The sequence below is a fragment of the Brachionichthys hirsutus genome, chromosome 3, assembly GCF_040956055.1.
Source record: "Brachionichthys hirsutus isolate HB-005 chromosome 3, CSIRO-AGI_Bhir_v1, whole genome shotgun sequence".
In the NCBI taxonomy this organism is placed as follows: domain Eukaryota; kingdom Metazoa; phylum Chordata; class Actinopteri; order Lophiiformes; family Brachionichthyidae; genus Brachionichthys; species Brachionichthys hirsutus.
The window spans coordinates 14686036-14706113 of record NC_090899.1 but is presented as its reverse complement, the minus strand read 5'-3'; the positions used below and the strand labels follow the sequence as shown (position 1 = coordinate 14706113).

Below are 20078 nucleotides of genomic sequence, written 5' to 3'. Positions count from 1 at the left end.
ACCCACATTACCATCGCTAACTTGCTCGCTGCTAAAGGAATCTGAGTCTCCGATTACACGCATATCTACCGCATGCTTAGCTGGGGCGTGTCTATGGACGCCACGGGAAAACACGCCGCACCGTCGGGAGAGTCTATTCGTATCCGTCACTCACTCCAGTGAAGTTCGGACTGCTAGTGTCGTTCCTCTTTCAAACAGAGGAGGGCTAATTGTGCACAACTGGTTAGATGATTTTCTCAGCTGTCAATATTTCTCTGGAGGCAGGGTGTCTGCTTCCACTGCACGTCAGCCCCACACAAAGTGGCTCCAGTGATGGTTGGGTGCTCAGAGCGTCCTCCTTTCACCACCTCCTGTGTGGAAGTCTCATCACCTAATTTCTTTTTAAAAGACTTGTCAGAGGAGGCGGGACAATACCAGATGACATGAGAGCACAGAAGGAGATTTTGAAACCACATGTGCATTTACCACTGGATCCACACACGCACACGCACACACACTCACACTCACACGGAGGTATCCATCTATCTCCTGTCCGTGTTTCATCCATCCTCTCCAGTACCTGTGCTACATGAGATACGCATGAAACCTGCCTGCTGGTTTGTTGCGTCTCTGCCTGGCCCTCAACAGGCCTTCGTTTTAGCGGCTATAGTGGAGAAACATCTCTATGGCCTGGACATTCATTTAAATGATTAATATAATTAATTAATATTTTTCTGCACAATAATCTGCGTCTGTGATTGGTCAATATCAACCGAGTAATTATCCATAACACTATGTTCATCCTTCAAACCCACACGTTTTCCTTACTATCAGCCACTACCAGCGCCCTGTCTTTATTCCAACTCCATCCATCTTCAACTGTCCTAACTCTCCCTAATCCCAGTCATCTCTATTCTCTACTATAATTTAGAATGAGGCCAGTCAGATGGAGGATTTGCACCTTCCATTATATTATCTTTCCTGTGCCGACATAGACAGAAGAAAGAACATCAAAGTGATAGTGGGAGTCTAGGAAAGACTGATAAAAATACGAGGGAATGTAACCAAACCCCAAAGCTTGAAAAATCTAGTTCAAGTCCATGTGAATGGGATAATAATGAATAACCAGCTATTGACATTAATATCAGGATAAGGCAATATTGGGAAATTATAATATACATTTATGACAAATACTCCATAAGTAATTAGCCAATTTAAAGGTCAAAATTGATTAATTGGACCAATATTAGTGAATTATTTTTTTTACATCACCTTCTTTTTACACTTTCAAACTGTTCTTGAGTTCTGAATAGTTCAATAGTTGTTACATCATAATTCTCTAGAGAGGTGTATGCGACCCCCCCCACAGAATTGAATTTAAAACCACAAGGCCAACATAAATTAAAATAATATCTGACTAAAATGAGCTAAAACAAACTGAAACTTTATATGTGCCGGGATGGAAAAGGGACATTATATTTCCTGTGAACATCTGCAAGTTAAGCTGAGCTGATAGGAAGGCACACACATGTTTTATATATCGCATTACCAGAAATTCCATTCCTAAGTGCATAGCTACAAAAACAAGCTCAGCATGTGACAATAAGGACGACAGCGTCAGCAGTTTGACCTAAAATCACATGTTCCTGGTGCAGGAATGAGAAAAGGAAGATCGTGGAGCAGTCTAAGAGAGAAGGTGACTTTGGACCTGGCTTGCCTTCGTCACGGATGATAAACTGTAAACGATAAAGTGGGATAGAAAAACAAAAGATGAATGACAGGAAGAAAAGTGGGGTGCCCCCGTGCCCCCCCCCCCCCCACACACACACACACACTGAGGCCTTGTAGACTCAGTAGCAGCGATAGCCTGCCGGATTCTAACTTTAGGGGTTAGATGGCACACTATGACAGGCAAAAGGCCTCCCACAGCGGGGGGGGGGGGGGGGTCTCTGCCATTCAACAACAGGCAGGACAAGAGAGGACGAATGACTCTTGTCATGGGAGTCAAAATGGAGTACTCCAAGACAGCTTCCTGCTCATACATTGCAGGTGACGCTAAGCAGGGAGCAGCGAGACACGTGCGCATTCTTTAAATAGTTTACGACTCTTTCATTGTCATGGCAGCAGCAGACCTCAACACGTCCAGATACATGATGAAGACGACATCGGGATGCCTAATGCATGACTGCTCTCTGCTACCGTTGCTCCAGATTTATTCACATGTATTTATGCTGGGAGCGTCATCGATGATGAAGAGAAAGTTGCTTACCAACCAGTTGCATTACATGCTAAACGTATTTTCTAATGAGGAGCTGTGCATGCCAGTCGCTACCTGCAGGATGTCCCCCAGGTCTGCAGTGCTGATCTCCGGGTCCTCTGTGGTGTTGAATGGGACAGGCGTTATCCTGACGGAGGTGAGGACCCGGGGCTCGGGGTACCTCCACAGCATCATGCCCGGGCTGTCTTCTGTCTCGCTGTAGAACACCACCTCATGGGATGCTGGAAGTCTCTGGGAAGCTGCGAAAGAGAGAACACATAGCCTCACACGAATCTGCCGTGGCTCTAAAAGCAGGCTGAGCTGCACTTCATGGAAAACAATGAAAGATGGAAAGCATATGGCGAGAGAATGAGAAGAGTAAAAGAGACAAAATGGATCAAGTGGAAGGAACTTGCTGATGCTTTGCCTGAAGATACGGTAGATTAGACGTTTGCCGTGCTCAACTCTGAACATAAACCCAGACTACACATTTCCTCAGAGTAGAAAGCCAGTCTAAATGTTTAGCTGACATCCTTGAACATTTGCAGATGCTTGAGGAACAAAGAAACACAATTTTAAAAAAGAGATAAAAACATGATACATTACAGTATACTGCTCTTTTTGACATTATATAATTCCTCTTCTGTGACACAACAGCTTAAAAGGAGGACAGTAGATGCTCCCATGCTTTCACATTGCTCATATGTCTAAGAAGCCATATACAAACACAATTGCAGAGCAAACATTTTTGTGCGATTGAGCAACAACCACTGACTGAACTACGCCAAGCACCTGCAAAAGCTGGAAGACGCCGGCTCTAAACTCCTGAGTGGTGTTTGACTTGAGTCGTGGCTGCTGTTTGGGATTCAAGTCCTTTGGAAAAATGTTTATTTGAAAGAAAGAAAAAAACAGTCAAGCAGAGAACTGCTGCTTTGTTTGGCCCCCGGAGGTGCAAACACTGAAAGCCTCGTCGCAGAAAACCCAATCCAAGGGGCAGCAAGATCTGTCTGGGGCTAATCTTCCCTTTTATGTGAAGCCGTGCCCGTGCCCCCCCCCCCCCCGGCCACTGAAGGCATAAAACGTATTGCTCTTCTGGAACAAGGGTGAATGAAAGAAAAAACAGACTCCTTCATGAGGTTTTGATTTCACTCAAGTTAGCCCGATGTTGGAGAAAGTGAGAGAAAGGGAGACAGAGTTCTTTTACTCTTCTCTGCATCAATCGTTCATCCGCCGCCCATCCGTCCCACCCGTCCCTGTGTCAAGCCCCGGGAGGTCTCCTCGCCGCTCTTTGTACGCCGGAGTTTGGTTTTCCCTGGCCGAGGACAACATGTTGTGGACAGATTGTGCTCTCTGTTCTTGTTCACTACTGTACGTTCTCTTGCTTCAGCCAGCATATTAAATGCATCAAAGACCAGTGGAACAGTGCAACAAACAAAGGCTCAACCACAGCTGACAGAGTGGACGGCTGGTCTACAGCCAGAGAGAAGTTTGATCCTCGGTGTATAATGTTCCTGTGTGTGTGTGCATAGCAGACAACATACACTTTGCACACAGAGGGGGGGATAAACAGCATGTTACCAGAGTGGAACCAGGCAGACATGTACGACGAAACGTCTGTCCGCAGAGGGCTTTGATCCGACGCTGATTTAAGGCGATGTGTATCTTAAGTGACGTCTTACTTTGTCGTTGAGCGTCTTTTTTCAGTTACTGCAGTCTCAGTAGCATGTGCTCATGAATGACGGAAGGTTCAGCGCTAACCACTGTTCCAGGTAGTGGAACTCTGAGTCCTAAAGTCTTTCATTTCATCACCTGTTACCTTCAGGAGGTTGAAAGTGATAAAACGTACTGTGTGTAAATAAATGACCTGGCGTGTCATAATTTATGCTTGAATTACCTCATTTTCATTGTCTAATAATAAAGAAATCAGCTCTCATGCCCCCCCCCCCATCACCATCAAACCATCCATGCGTTTGGTTTTCCTTTTACTGACGGTGACACTATAGTGGCTTTTGAGACGTTGCATTTTAGCCTGCCCGCTCAGTGTGCACTGCTCAAACATTCACCTGAGTCCTGGAGGTACTGAAAGCGTCCGGTTCGCAGGTCGTCTGAGCTGTGCTCTGGCTGAGGCGAGGGAGCACCAGGAGAGAGAGGTGGCTGGGTGTGGCAGGGCTTGTCCTTGGAGCAGCTGTCAGCTGAATCCCCTTTCTGGAGGTTCAGGCTAGCCAGTAGGTGCTCCTCAATCAGCTTCAGGCAGTTCACATGCTCTTGTCCCCAGAAGACCTATTAAGACAGAGATGGCAAAAACAGGTGAGAGAGAACAGAACAAAAAGAAAAAGAAAAGAAACAAAATAACAAAACAATAAATATTAAACCACAAAGAGAAGTAATCAGGGAGACCTGCATCATTCTAACATTACCCAGTACGAGCGTACATCCTTCTTACTTGCCCATGGCATTCCCCTTCCCCTGCTCCATCAAAGCGACGCTGCCTGGGGTTTGGACTAAGGACCAGGAACCTCTGAGTCAAAATATTTTCACACATGGAGCTGCCTGCATTCTACTCACTAGCTTGCAAGGGTGGGCTATGACTAAACTCTAAAAACAGGAAAATGTGGGGATTTTTTTTTCTCCAGGTTTTTGGACGAGAACATGAGAAGAAGGAATGGGAAGGAATTCCGGTGGTTTTTGTTCAGCACTTGATTAAAACACCGCAAACGCCAATATTTACAGAGGGAAATGTATGGTTACGTATTAAGTGTTGAGTTTCTGTCAATGGGCACGCAATAAAAGCATTGAGGGAGTCATTTAAAAATTGGGAAGGGATTAGGGATTCCCCCCCTGAAGAAGTAATGTGGAATAATACATTAGTAATAATGCATTCAGTTAGTCACATTGAAAGGGGACTTTTCAGTGCGGACATTATGTAACCTCTCACAGGAAAATGGCACACATTCGATATAATCCCTCCTAAAAATAGTCTTTTAATATTCCAATACCTAACCAGCAGATGTGACTAAAACCTGCAGTAAAATTACAGCATGCAATTCCTACTGTCATCACCTCAGCTGCCACAAGGATAGAAGCCATAGCAGGCCTAAAGAAGAACAGCAGATTTAAGAGGCGTACGATGAGCTCCGTCAGAGGCATCTTATCAATCCGATAAGTATGGAACCTAATGATGTTTAAATGGGCAGCTGAATAAAAGTAGATCCCGCTGCTGTGATATAGGCGGATCACCTGACCTGACTTCTACATACCGGAGCAGCATTTAGTGCTAAATTAATGTCATGAGTATGCAGACCTGCAGCAGGCCTCCCTTCAGGTCCAGCAGTAGTTTAGGGGGGCCGGGCTCGGGTGCAGGGCTGCCAATGTGCCGACACCACCGAGCCTCCAAGGAGGCGCTGCAGGAGAATGGCCCCAGCAGCAGACGGCTTCGGCCCTTCAGCCCTGTCTTTATCTGCATATCCTGCAGATCTATCTGTATGGACACAGCCTGACCCGCATCTAGGAGGACAGACAGATGTAGAGCCCAGGTTGGAACGATGCACAGGGACAACAGAGGGTTAATATCCAAGAAGATTGGAACACGGTGAGAAACACACGGAAAAGACCCAATCATGTTTGAGAAACTGTTGAGGAATAGCTCACACACACTTTTTTGGGACTGCCAGGTCAAACAAGGATTCCGTAAAAACTATAATTTTAGAAGTGAATATCCCTCAGATGCACTGTTGTTGTATGTAGCTGTACCTACAGTGACATAGTACGGATCAGAGATATATACTAGGAATATTTGCATTGACTGATTAGAAATGACATAAAAGCAATGAACTGGAAGGACACAAAGTCCCCACCAACAGCTCCATGGGAACAGAGAGTAAATTAAGCATATCCAATGGAACGAACAACAGCAACAGCTAAAAAACGTTTTCTTTCACCCCAAACATGTGTAGATGTTAAACATTTGGAGTAAAATGAACGAGATCATTTATAACAATGAAACAGTTGAAAATGGAGCAACTTTTGTTTTCCTGTTGCTGACTTTGATGTGGTGTAATTATCGCCATTTAATTACCAATTAATCTATTATTATTACTCCGATGTATTTCATGTTTATGTCATTTCAAGATACTGTGCCCTGATTCAGGGAATGCAATGTAGGGAACTTCAATAGAACTTCCAAAGGAATAAAAAGTGGCTTCCAAACTGTCCTTTTCGATCAGTTTCATCAACATAAGCAACCTGAAAGAAGAGAACGGGGTTTTTAACTCTTTTGTACATGCAATTGCAGTTTTTTTTTCCTCGGATGGTTTGGCTCATTTCTTGAAACAGAAATTACATTCTCAAAACTCTAAGATAATTTGGCAAATCGGTCTTACTGTTCACCACGACACTTACAAAAGCTCATATCTCTCCCAAAACCATTCACTCAGGTTTCAAAACCAAATTCCTCTCCCATATAAATAGTCAGTGCCACCAAAATTCATCAGCATCCCTTTTGCATTGTGTGAGCCCTGCAAGTCAAAACGTTTAGATGCTTTATCACTATGGCAGATGTCCACTGAAATACCCCTCATGTCCTCCTCTCAGTCTTTGTCCAGTCTTTCTTTGACAATTGTTGCTGTGCTAGCTAACAGAATAAGAAGCTCTATATTTAGTACATGTTTGGCAGCCTTCACAATCAGGTAACTAAACACACAATAGTGCATGCACAGAGAGACTTACACAATGAAATAATGAAATGCAGGCTAACCGTACTTGGCGTAAGATGCACTGAGACGTAGAGACATGGATTGATACATTTCTAATTTGATGAAATGAAGGGCAAATTCAATTCTGTTGTGAATAATTAGTGGTTTGGAAGTTTGTCCTTGTTGTGTTCAGAATGTAATTTCATTTTCAAGAAATAAGCCAAACCATTTGAGAAAAACTGTATCTTCTCTGCCTTCACCTTTATATCTCTTAATTAATTGATGACCAATAAATTTTATGTGCAACAAAATGTGCTCGAGGAAGACGCATTTGACACAGATGGATAATAATGTTCCAGTATTGTGGCCTGTTGGTAAAAATAAGCAGAACTAGTTGTGACTCCTGGGTTTCCGTTGAAAGGGGTGTTCTGGGATCATGGCTACATCTGTCTGACCCAGTCCACATTCGAGTTTGAACCCGGCGTTTCTGTTACTTGGTAAACTAAAAAGCTTTAGCAGACATGATGACAGTGAGAAAACCCTGATTCAGGATGATGAGCCAAACACCCACTCATCCAGAAAGAACCAAAAGTAGCAAAAACCTCAAATTATGAAGGACAGCATTCTTTGTCCTTTCCATTATAACAGAGATGTGTCACTGCGGTCACAGGCTATCCTGAACTTGGCTCCCCGGCCTTCATAAATCAGCCAGCTGAAACCCCTTCTTCTGGTTGCTGACATGGGAGGACTGCTCCGGTCAGTTAAAGATACAGCAGCAGCCCATTTGGAAGCCTTTAGCCGTAGATGACTAAATATTGCCCTGAGAACCGGCGCTTTAAACTCACCTTTAAGCACGAGAAAAATTCCCACTCCAGCGTGCTTGGCTGCAGGTCTGGGAAAGTCAAAGAAACCAGCAGCACACCTGTTCCAGTCTCTAACTATAACTTCTTATACTTCCTATTACCTGTTTGACCTTTACCGCTTCAACAGTAGCTCATGAAGACAGACATGTCTAAAAGAAATGTCTCATCACATTCATCGCAGCAATAATACATGAGTAATGAACAGATTTACGTTAACAGCCGAACAAGCCATTGTATCGCTAAAACACAAGGAGCAACCATTTGTCACCCACACATTGTATGACATAAGTGACCTAATGGCCAACATGTGTTGTCAGAAACTGGCTTGTCCTTTAACAACTGTATTACACCCAAAGTAATATGGCAAGATCCATGCAGAGTTTCCTTTTAAAGGTTGTTCAAATGTTACTCAGTGACATTTAAATCCTTTGAGGAACTTTGACTACAGTGTACTTGGAGTTCACTTGGGGTAAACCGAGCTAGATGGAAGAGACGAAAAAGGGAGAGGGAGGGGTAGGCAACGGATGAAGCGATGAATAGATATAGACGTGTAGGAAAGAGCACGAGACATGGAACCTAAGTGTGTGTGTGAGTTATGATATGATTAATGTATGACACACAAGCCGACACATCTTTTCATGCTCAGTAAACTGACTAAGGGACATCTTATTCAACGTCAGAGCCCAATAACACAACAGGGGGTTGTGATGAAAGAGCCCTTCTCTTTGATAAATCATTCCAGGGGAAATATTACACAGGGATGACTCATTTCTCTCAGGAAGTCATTGTTGATACAATTTGGCAGTTTACCTGCTAATGTCTTTTGGTGTTGTGGTGCAGAAAGTGCTGCGAGAGATTACTTACTGAACCCTGGACATCAGGTTTATTTTCACGGACAAGATTTATTAGACAGCACAAGGGAACTCCCTCGCTGGCTTGTTAAATGGAGAATCTCTCATTCACGCGCACACACACACACACACACACACATACATAAAACCAGACACAAGCACACAAATGCAGACATGCTTAAGCGTGTGAAGAAAAACAACCACATGCACACCTACGTGCGTAGATGCAGATGGGCAATTATGTACATCCATCTGAAAGAGTGGAAAAGAACACACTCAAATATGCCTTTGCACACCCACTTATAGTGTGCATCAAACCCTTCTCCTCTGTTTCCCCATGCCTCATTTACAGCCCAGTTGACCGCAGCACAAGGGCGATCAAGCCAGCAAAAGCAGCCAGCATTCTTAATAATCAACCTAATTGGAAGTGGTTTTAATGACAGAGAATCTCTTTCTCTCTCCGTCTCTCATTCCATCCTTCCATTTAGGCTGAGTAACATTCAGAGGCACATTTCTCAACACTCGCTCCATCCCTGTTTTTGTCCCATATGACCGTATTACAGTTATGTTCGTCTCCAGAGATGTGTCGGCCAGGCAAGCCAAAGAAATTACACTGCTGGGCTGTGAAGTCCTGCCATAAGCTGGGAGGAGTAGGAGAATGGGGAATAATGTACAAAAAAAGGAGGCTGGAAAGCATTCGAGGAGGAGGTGGGCAGTACCTGTGTTTGACCACATGGACAATGTGTAAACCACATAAAGTTTAAACCAAGAGACAATGGGAGAGGTTATTAACATCATGTATGAGTGAGATGGCTGAAATAGTCGAACTACCAAATACTATGAGTCAAAAACAAGGAGTAAAAAAACCCCGCAACCATGGGTAACAGAGGACATAAAAGTGATCCTGAATGAACAGAAGAGGGCATTCAGGGATGGCAACAGGGAGGAGCTGAGAGCCAGAAAGGACAATGAGAGCTACAGGAGGAAGCTGGAATCCAGACTGCACACTAACAATATGAGGTCTGGAGGGGAATTAGCAAAATCACCGGCTACAGGACAAAAGACAGTAGGGGTGTCGAGGACGCCATTGACAGGGACAATGAGCTGAACCTGTTTTTCAACAGATTTGACACAGCGGCACCAATGGACCTTTCCGCGACACAGCCCCCCTCCTGCCTTCTTCCGGTAATAGGAAGTATAATAAGTTATAGTTAGAAACTAGAACAGGTGTGCTGCTGGTTTCTTTTACTTTCCCAGACCTGCAGCCGATCTACCTGGAAAGTGCCTTGAGATAACTTTTTGTTATGATATAAATAAAAATGAACTAAATTGAATGAACAGAAAAACTCACACAAAGAAACCAAACATCTCAGAACACTGTATATAAGCATATCCCTCTGGTACAACCAAACTACCCAGGGAACACAGTGGTGGAGTGGCGAAAATGGTAGATGGACATTTTTCTCAAGTTAATTTTGTGAAAATGCATGGGTAAGATTAGATAAGATTGGAGACAGTGATTTATAGTGTTGGTTTTTCTTTGGCAGCCTTTATCTGACCACTGGCTGGCTGATTTATACCCTGAGACGTACTGTATCAATTAGAGCAAACCTAAAGGAGTCATTACCTAACTAGAAGAGGCCCCCGAAGACTGTCTGGGATGGCAAGAGTAATATAAGTAATACCACATAAATATACTAGTCATTTACCACAAGACCACCGTCGCACATTGGAGGACAGGAGGTGACGTGTAGGCTGAAATAGCACAGGCTGCTCACCGAGTATGTGTGGCATAGTCACTGTGTTTAATGACAGCCACAACACAAATTCTATTCAGCTACATTTTGGCTTTAGGCTCTAAATATGATCTTTCTATATTCAGATGTGTGAAGAACCAGGCAGAGAAATTCCATTGACACTGGATTCAGCACAAGCCATGATGTTATTACCAGGTTCAAGATTGATTTCAAGCCTTATTCCAGACATCTTCAAGCTTGGTTCAATTTCAGTTAGAATCTCTTGCCACAAATAATTTGAGGAAGAGGTTTCAGACCATCTGTCACGTTTCCTCCCCAGAGCATTACTCAGAAACTATAAGATGTTTGCTTCATCAATTTTTCTGCACACAACATCCAGTGTCAGTGAGGATGAAGGGAAAGGTCTACAAGACAGTGGTGAGGACAGCCATGATGGACGGTTTAGAGACAACGGCTCTGTGGAAAAGACAGGGGGCGGAGCTAGAAGTGACGGAGATGAAGATGCTGAGGTTCTCCTTGGGAGTGACCAGGTTGGATAGGATTAGAAATGAGACAATAAGAGGGACAGTGAAGGTTAGACGTTTTGGAGACAAGGTCAGAGAGACCAGACTTTGATGGTTTTGACATTTCCAGAGGAGAGACAGGGACTATATCGGTAAAAGGATGCTGAGGATGTAGCTGCCAGGGAACAGGACTAGAGGACGACCCAGGAGAAGAGACATGGACGTAGTGAGGGAGGACATGAGAGTGGCTGGTGTTGGGGAGGACGATCCAAAGGACAGGGTGAAGTGGAGATGGTTGATTTGCTGTGGTGATCCCTCAGGTGACAAGAAGAAAGTACAGTAGTCGTATTTATATGTGAATATGTTAATGGTAAATGCCATCTTCAAGCAGCTTGATGTTGCTCTGAATACAGTTGCACCCTTTAAGTAGACAGACTGATGGATTAAGTTTGAAGACACCTTTGATGCTAATTAAAGGACATAGCTTTGTTTAACATGTCTCTATGTGCCCACAGAGACATGTTAAACAAAGCTATGTCCTCCAAGGTGCTCATGGGTTACAATCATTTTTATCCAGGTGTGTTACATTGGGTTTTTTTTTTTTTTAAGTGATTCTGTTGAATCATACTTCAAAAACAATGTCTGATTTTCATTGGTTATTTTTTTGCATGTAAATGTCAATTTATTATTATTTTTGTCAGTTACCATCACAGGTTTTTCTTTCATCAACAGCACCAAGAATTTTGTCCACGTGTCTCAGCCTAAATCTCAGTCAACGTCCCCCCCAGAAACAATACATAAGATGATAAAACCAAATGAGTGCTTTTGTCAGCTGAGTAATCGTCAAAGATTGGAGGGCCCGGTAAACAAAATGCAAGCGATATAAATAAGATGTGACAGCAGAGAAAGATTTGTGTGTATGTATTTTGTTGTATGCAAATGAAAATGTGTGTACTTGGTTAAATACTGCATGTACAGTATACAAGTGTGTTTTTAGGAATTTGGGGGCATTCTATGGGCAGTCTGAGGGCGAGCTGAGAGATTAGAGAGCGTCTTGTTTTAGGGACCTCAAGACATATGTTCTCTCCTTTGCCCATCTCCCTTCTTTTTTTTTTCATTGAACTATAAATGCCCCCCTACCTTGGGGAGTAGTGAGCCCTGGATGTAGGGAGGAATGCTGGGTTACCACTTGCTTTTCATTAACACAGGATCTGGTAACACACCTCACTGTCAACCTAATCCCTTCTCTCTCCATCTTGTCCCTTGGCAGAGGGGGAGCTGCCGTGACCAGGTATAGAGCCCCAGATGTTCCACGGATGTTGAGGGGAGGATGACAAGGTCTTCACCCCGCTGTGGCTATGGATGTATGCGGCTGAAGAGAGGGTGGGGTGGGCTGAGTGTAACGGCATACACTGAAGAGACCTCTAACTGCTGAGACGTAGTAATCTGCCTGTCCTCTGAATGTTCCTTCTGCCCTGGATTATAGCTGTTGTTCTTTCTGTACCTCTCCTCTTTGCTCCCTTTATCCTCATCTGCTTATTCTTTAACTTATTTCCTTTGTTGTACTGAGTCACATTTTTTGTTAAATCTCTATTTCACTTTGTTTATTTGAAATGCCGTTCCTTCTTTGTGCCTACACATTTCTATCCTAAAGTCTGACACTCTTTTTTTCTACATCTCTATCACCCTCCTGCTTCTCTTCTTTCAGAACCCTCTTTTTCCCTCTCTTTCTTCTCCTTGCTCACTGGCATCATCCTGAGGGGTCTGATCAGGATGTGGTCCATCAGTCTTCATCTGCTGATGAAGACCAGCAGAAGCGACAGTAGTAATGCAACAACTCCTCGCTTACATCTCTCATGTATAGCCTTTCCCAAGAGGGTAATTCCCCTCGACTTACTGTGACAGCTCAAATTCTCAGTCTAACAGAATGGGAATCCTAACCTTTATCTTCGTAAAAACTCCAAGATATCCGTTTTCGGACGTACAGAATGGACCAGAGAGGCAGGAAGGCTGAGTAATTGAGGTGAAGCAGCTAAGGCCAAGTGTCAGCAGATGCATCTATTATAAGCTCAGTCAGCGTAACTGGAGACATTTTTTCTCCTTTCAATGGTAACAATTCTGGAAAGAGTATGTAGAGAGCCCCCCCCCCCCCCCCGGGATGGAGTATGTAGTATGTGTTGTGACAAAAATCTATAAGAATGCTCAACTCAGCTTTATTTATAAAGCCCTTTCAACAACCAAACGCTGAAACAAAGTGCTGTACATAAGTAAACATAAAAATGTACACAAGAAATCTGAAATCACAAAAGAAACAATCAAATAATGGCACTTCCAGCATCAGCTGACCCGAACTGCCGAGCAGGAGCATACAGCTGAAGAAACTCAGAGAGGTAGGCTTAAAACGGAACTCAGAGGCAGACGGGGGGCGGCAGTGGCTCAGCTGGTTGGGCCTTGGGTTTGGAACCGGAGAGTAACCGGTTCAAGTGGCTGGAGAGGGGTCAGTCTACCCCCAGAGCACTGCAGAGGTGCCCTTGACCAAGGCACCGCCCCCCAACTGCTCCTGGTGTGCCGATCATGTTGACGCCTTCACCCTATGCTTTCTCCTCATGCTATGGGGCCCCTATACATATATGCATGTGTGTGATTGTTTCAAGGGGCTCCTTGTACGAGGGTGCATATGAAATTTAGTTGTGGTGTTTCTAGTGGCCAACATTTCAATGACAAATAAAGCTTTCTTGTTCTACGAAGTAAAAAGTAGAGGCCCTAAAATTGTGCCCTGTGGAACCCCATGAGGCAACTGTGCAGAGGAGGATTCATGACCACCAAGGCTAACACACAGGCAGCGGTCAAATCCAACAGAACAAGAATCATCGCCAGAGTCATTAGCAAGGAGAATATCATTAAAAACCCTAAGCAAGGCGGACTCTGTGATGTGTAGAGTTTTAAAACCTGACTGGAAAATCTCCAGGATATTATTGTCTTCGATAAAAGACTTCAGCTGAGTGTAGACAACCTTCTCCAAAATGTTTGAAATAAAACGCAGTTGCAGATGGGCCAAAAATTACCCAACACAGTGTGATCAAGGCCAGGTTTCTCTAGCAGGGGTTTCACAACTGCATGTTCAAAACCTACAGGAACCACACCAGAAGACAAGCTGCTGTTAATGACTGCAAGGACCGACTGCCCTATGCTAACAAAAAAATTGACAGCATCACGAGGAGAACCTGAAGGCTTAATATGGCAAACCACGTCCTCGAAAAGGGACAGAGTTACAGACTCAAATGTGTCAAGCACAGCCCTACAAGGGACAGAGCAAGAGGGGCCAGAGACAGCAGGAGAGATCAGAGCCCTAGCGGTAGCAATATTGTCAATAAAAGAGTGCAGAAAATTATTGCACATTTCAGAGATGCTTCCAAACAGAAATGTTGTGGGCCATTTAGGACAGAGCAGTCTTTCAATATCTGATGTGAATCTCGCAGCTTGTCCTTCTTCCACCTGCATTCAGCTCTGCAACACTCCCGTCTAGCGGCACGACTTCTGACACTGAAACAGGGCTGGGGTTTAGCTTTAGGCTGCACAGTTATTAGTGGGGCCACAGAGTCCATTTATGAAGTCCTTATTGTATTTAGGGGTTCGGTAGATTACAGCGCCTGAGTAGTTTATTCTAATGTCTCATACAGAACAGATACATGCTGTTATGTTTTTTGGGGTCTTAGCAACAAACATTTTTCCTAATAGATCAAGCCAAAGTGAGAATGAAGGATCCCACAGATGTCAATAAACACCAATTTGTTCTGATCCCAACATTTTAATTACATCCAGGCATATTATATTGAGAGCAAGATCCAGTTCACGGCACACGAATCTCTATTTCATGTGTTTACTGTAACAAACTACCAATAACAAAACACTAAACAGTACTATTAAACATATTACTGACTTCTATCGTTATAAATAGAAGTCAAAGCAAAAGGAGGGTGAGGGGATTAGTTTTGTGTTAGGTACTTTGTCTCTAAACATGTTTTTTTTTTCCATTGCACGCCACATGCAGTTTAAACTACGGCCATCAAAGCCAAGACAACAAAGATGGATGGACACTGGTAAGAGTTAGTGTGAGGCAGCAGCGCCGAGTCTCGTAGCGCTGCAGCTTGGACTAAACAAAGTGAAACCAGTTATGGTTTTTAATTAACATTTTCTACAATCATTTTATCTGGTGTAAGCCAATCTAAAAACATCTGTCAAACAGATGCAGGCACCCCGTTTCAATTCTGTCCTTGTCCCTCCCAAACCCCAGACAACAAGTGATGTGCTGCTCAGCGGTTTTGAGGCACCATCATCATCTCCTTGCAAAATTACTAGTGAGGAGTTTTCTTTGTAATCTAGTATATGGTGTCAGCCCCTCGATGCCTTTCATCCTTCTGTTCCTTCCTGCTGTCCAATCTGGAAGATGTTCCAAAAAGAAAAAAAAGAAAACCTGAAACACAAACAAATCTTCCAGATAATCTGACGGAGCGAGTCGGCTCACACCCAATGGCACAGAGAAATTGGAAGCTTTTGAATTTATATTAGCATTAGCAGTTCTGATTGTCATAATGGAAACACTGTGATGCCTCCTGGGTCATAGCCATTGTTGATAAAGGCACGGTTTTGTCCTGACATGAAAAACAAAACACACACACACACACACACACACAAAGAAGTAAATGGATGAAAATATTCTCTCTCGCTGGAAAATCAAATGCAATCAAATACATGTATGTTCTTAGACCAACTTTAGATCCAAGACTAACACAAACATATCAGTTTACAGTTTACTGACAAACCTTGTCTTTGGCAGATGATGGCTTCGCCATCATAAAAAACAGCTATATTTAAAATAATAATGAAAGCAGAACTGGTGTTAATTTCCCATCATTTTACAGTATTACGTACTGAATGACAGCGTTTCCAAAAAAACAGATATTTTTGCAAAACGGAAAGTTTGACTAGGTGCTATGAAGTGAGATAGTGGCCATGAAAGTATAACAACAGACCTGCAATTATGTATTCAACTTTCTGCTTCATCTCTGCACATTCCTGATGCTGTAAAATGTCAGTTTCCTCCAAATGAATAAGACATTTATGTGTGAGGTACAGCGGTCTAGTGCTTTGTCCAGCGCTTTGTAGTGTATTTGCTTTGTAAGTTTAATGTTTAATGTAGTGAAATAGAAGGATTTGTTCTCTCATAAATCTGCATTTGATATTTAGAGCGCTAAGTAAATGTACTTCAATTGCAATATTCTAGGTTTAGTTGGAATTCCCATATAAAGTGGATTTGAATACAAAATAAATGCCACACCACAAAAAAATGCTAATTAAGTGTAGGGTAATGCTGAGGTCTTAAAATGATGGGTGCTTAAAAAGATGATAAAACCTGACAAGCAGGGTGAAGTCATGCCAGCTGTTTCCAAGTCAGGTCCACCTGTTTCAGGAATGTCCTTCAAACAAGTGTAAAAGTCTTGAAATACAGCAGAAATGATGGAACACACTGTTGTGATATTTTGATTTTTTCCCCCCACATGACCAAGAACCGGGAGGAGACCACGGGGAAGACCCAGGACACGCTGGAGAGACTCTGTCTCTCGGCTGTTCTGGGAATGCCTCGGGATCCCCCCCCGGAAGAGCTGGAAGAAGTGGCTGGGAAGAGGGAAGTCTGGGCTTCCCGATTGCCCGCGCGATCCGGCCCCAGATAAGCAGATGAAAATGGATGAATGAATGAATGGATGACCAAGAACATTGATACATTTAAGGTGCGGGCTCAGTCAGGCAATGAGGATACCTCACTGAGGTCAAACAGGTTTCATCAGGAGTCAGAGAATGTCTTGGGGTATGAAGAAATATGGAAATCAATGTTGTAGCTACAAAGCATGCTTACCTTTGTCACTTTTTTTGTGTGTTTATTCACTAGACTAGACTAAAAAAAAAAACCTTATTATTCATTCTATTTAGGATTTCAACCAGCTGTCCTGCTAAATATTATGTGCCTAATGCAAGCTCTTGTCTCAGACTAATTTCATTTTTTTTTACCCAACCCATAAGCTCTCTGATCTTTAACTTACTTTAGAAAAAATATATATATACCGTATTTTTTGGATTATACGTCGCTCCGGATTGTAGGTTGCACCAGCCAAAAAATGCATAATTAAGAAGAAAAAAACATATATAGGTCGCACTGGAGGATAAGTCGCATTTTTGGGGAAAATTTATTTGATAAAATCCAACACCAAACAACATATAGCACAAAGAACATGCTAACACGTTTACCAAAATATCAGGTTTTATTCCGAATCACGAAATCCAAGGAAATCTTCATCCTCGGTGTCACTTTTGAACAACTCCCCCAACTCGGCAGGTAGACAAGACGCCGCTTCCTCTTCTACGTCGCTTACATCAGACTCGTCGTCAGTTGCAGTTCCAATTATTCCAGCCTTTCTGAATCCCGACAGGATGGTTGCGGTTGTCACTGAAGCCCATGCTTTGTCGATCCATTCAATGACTTCCAGGAAAGTTGCATGGCGCATTCTCCCGGTTGCCGTGAAGCTGTGCTCTCCATCCGTCATCCACTGCTCCCACAGGTTACGCAAAACTGACTTAAAGCTCCTATTCACAGAGATATCAAGTGGCTGGAGTATTTTGGTTAAGCCTCCAGGGATGATGGCAGGTATGGAGTTGAAAAATTTTAATTTATTTTTTAACTGTGGTGTGATGTGCGCTCTCATGCTATCCATCACAAGCAGAGCTTTGCGTGCTCTAAAGAAGCCATCCGGTCGCTTATTATAGCACTTTGTAAGCCACAAGTTCATCATTTCTTGATCAATCCACCCTTTCTCGTTCACGGCGATTTCAACTGAGGAGGATTGGATTTTTGGCATGGTTTTTCGTTTGAAAATGACCATCGGTGGCAGTTTTGATCCGTCTCCACAACATGCCAGCACCACTGTGAAGTGTGATCTCTCATGACCAGTTGTAACGATATTCACACTTTTTTGCCCTTTCTCTGCAACACTTCGGCCCATGGGGATGTCAAAAGTGAGGGGGACCTCGTCCATGTTAATAATATGATCCGGTGTCACGTTGTGATCACTTACATGCTTTTCAATGAACGCGCGGAAACTGTCAACCTTGGCTTGGAAGTCCGCTGGCAGTTTTTGGGACAGTGTCGTCCTAGCTCTGATAGAGAGGCGTTTGCGCTGCATGAAGCGGTAACACCAAGAAGGTCCTCCCGCAAAGCCGTTTATATTCACTTCCCTGGCAACCACTTGGGCGCGGAGACGCAACTGCACCGTTGACAAACCTCTCCCAGCAGCACGTTGTTCAAGCACCCATGCGTGAACTCGTTCCTCCAACTGTGGCCACCTAGCTTGTCGCCCGCGATTAGCTTTCTTTGTTTTCTTCATTTCAGTAAGCATAACCTCCGCTTTTCGCCAGTCCCTTACAAGTTTTTCGCTCACTCCAAACTTTCTTTCTGCTGCTCGATTGCCGTTTTCGGCTCCATATTTCACTATCTGAAGCTTGTAAGCCGCGGAATATGACTTTCTTTTCGGCGCCATTTTCAATCAGCCCTTCTAATTGGTGTTTTTAGATAACAGGTGTGACAGATAAATATGAACCTCCAGAAACCGCGACAGATTCTGACGGGTCACAGAGTTCCCTGTAACACCTGTTATAGAAATGTGTAGGCTACTGTCTGCGCTCACAGATTTTGTAAAAAAAGCATATATAAGTCGCTCCGATTTATAAGTCGCACCCCCGACCAAACTATGACAAAAACCGCGACTTATAATCCGGAAAATACGGTAGTTTTATTTTATTTTATTCACCTTCTGTCCTGGGTCCTGGATTCATGTCCAGACTTCCTGTCATGGACGAAACAATCACTGTTGCGCTGGGTCTTAGTGGCTGGGCCTCTGTCTCCATGACTACCACAATCTGCGCAGAGTGAAGAGACACCTTGTGGAAGGACAGCGCCAAAGCCCTGATGCTGCTGCCTTTACCCAGAGCTGACATCTGATGCTGTGGTTCTGAACGAGGAACGCCAGCCCCAGGAAGCGTCTTCGTAGGGGAGGAAAGAGGGGTGGACGATGCTGAGGGAAGTTTACTGCAAGTATTCCACGCAGGGTTTAGTAGAACTTTCTGTAGGTAGGCTTTGGCCTGCTCCAGTTTTGCCAGTGTGGGGTTTAATTTCAGAGGTCGTGAGAGCTCCAGATTCAAATCAGCTGTGGAGAGAGAGAAAGAAAGAATAAGGGGGGGGAAATGACAGACAGTGAAGAACAGAAAGTATTAAAAAATATATATATTAAAACGGCTCTGAGTTTGTTTTATTTGCATTTCAAAATAGGAAATTCATATGATTTTTTTCATGATTACTAATTTAAAGACAGAATATTTAGTCTGCATCATTGAACCATGCTTTCTCTTATACTAAATTAAACTCAACTGTATAAACTTGTAATGCTTTAGTCCACAAAGCCTCGACACGATCCAGTCGGTGGTTTTAAGAAAAGGCCGGTTTCACCCGAGTCCCACTGAGGAAGATATATCACCATCTCGTCCGAGGAATACCGAACGGCACTATGTCATGTCATCATCACGCAGCTTCGCAGGCAAGGACCTGTTAAAGAACATCTGGGTCCAGTCTCAATTGATTTTCCTTGTCTTATACACACAAAATTACTGGCTGTCTCACTGTAACATCCTGACGTGACACTTCAGTAAAGCAGAGGAGAATCTCCCCTTCGTGCCAGCCCCGTAAATCTGAGACGCTGTTCTCCACTGTTCCACTGCAGCCTTCAAACACTTGACTGGAATTTACAAAGACACGTGAATGAACTCAATGCTGTTTTACACCGCTTCCATTATCCCATTTTTCCACTTGGTCATGATGATGGGAGAGGGAAGCAGCCGAAAACCAGTGCAGCTGCTTTTCATGGTCTCATCAAGGCACCAGTGTTTGTCTGTCTCCTTTCCAGGTAGGAGCATTGGATGACATGAGGGAGAGCCCAGCCAGGAGAGGCAACAGGCTAGTGTGACGCTTCAAAATGCACACACACACACACACACACACACACACACACACACGCCTGCCTTCAGGGTTCTTTCTCATTTAATCCAGTGGAAGTGTGGCATGGAAGGACGGCT

General features: G+C 43.6%; 1 protein-coding gene across 1 annotated transcript in view; it reads right to left on the bottom strand.

Moving 5' to 3' along the window:
* LOC137917696 (intermembrane lipid transfer protein VPS13B-like) overlaps positions 1-20078 on the bottom strand; it is a 303427-nt gene that overhangs the window by 56744 nt on the left and 226605 nt on the right. The window contains exons 38-41 of the mRNA XM_068760421.1: positions 18761-19156; positions 5538-5740; positions 4300-4516; positions 2312-2496 (exon numbers count right to left, since the gene is read on the bottom strand). Of these exons, the coding sequence (XP_068616522.1) occupies positions 2312-2496; positions 4300-4516; positions 5538-5740; positions 18761-19156 (1001 nt within the window). The remainder of the gene's footprint in view (positions 1-2311; positions 2497-4299; positions 4517-5537; positions 5741-18760; positions 19157-20078) is intronic.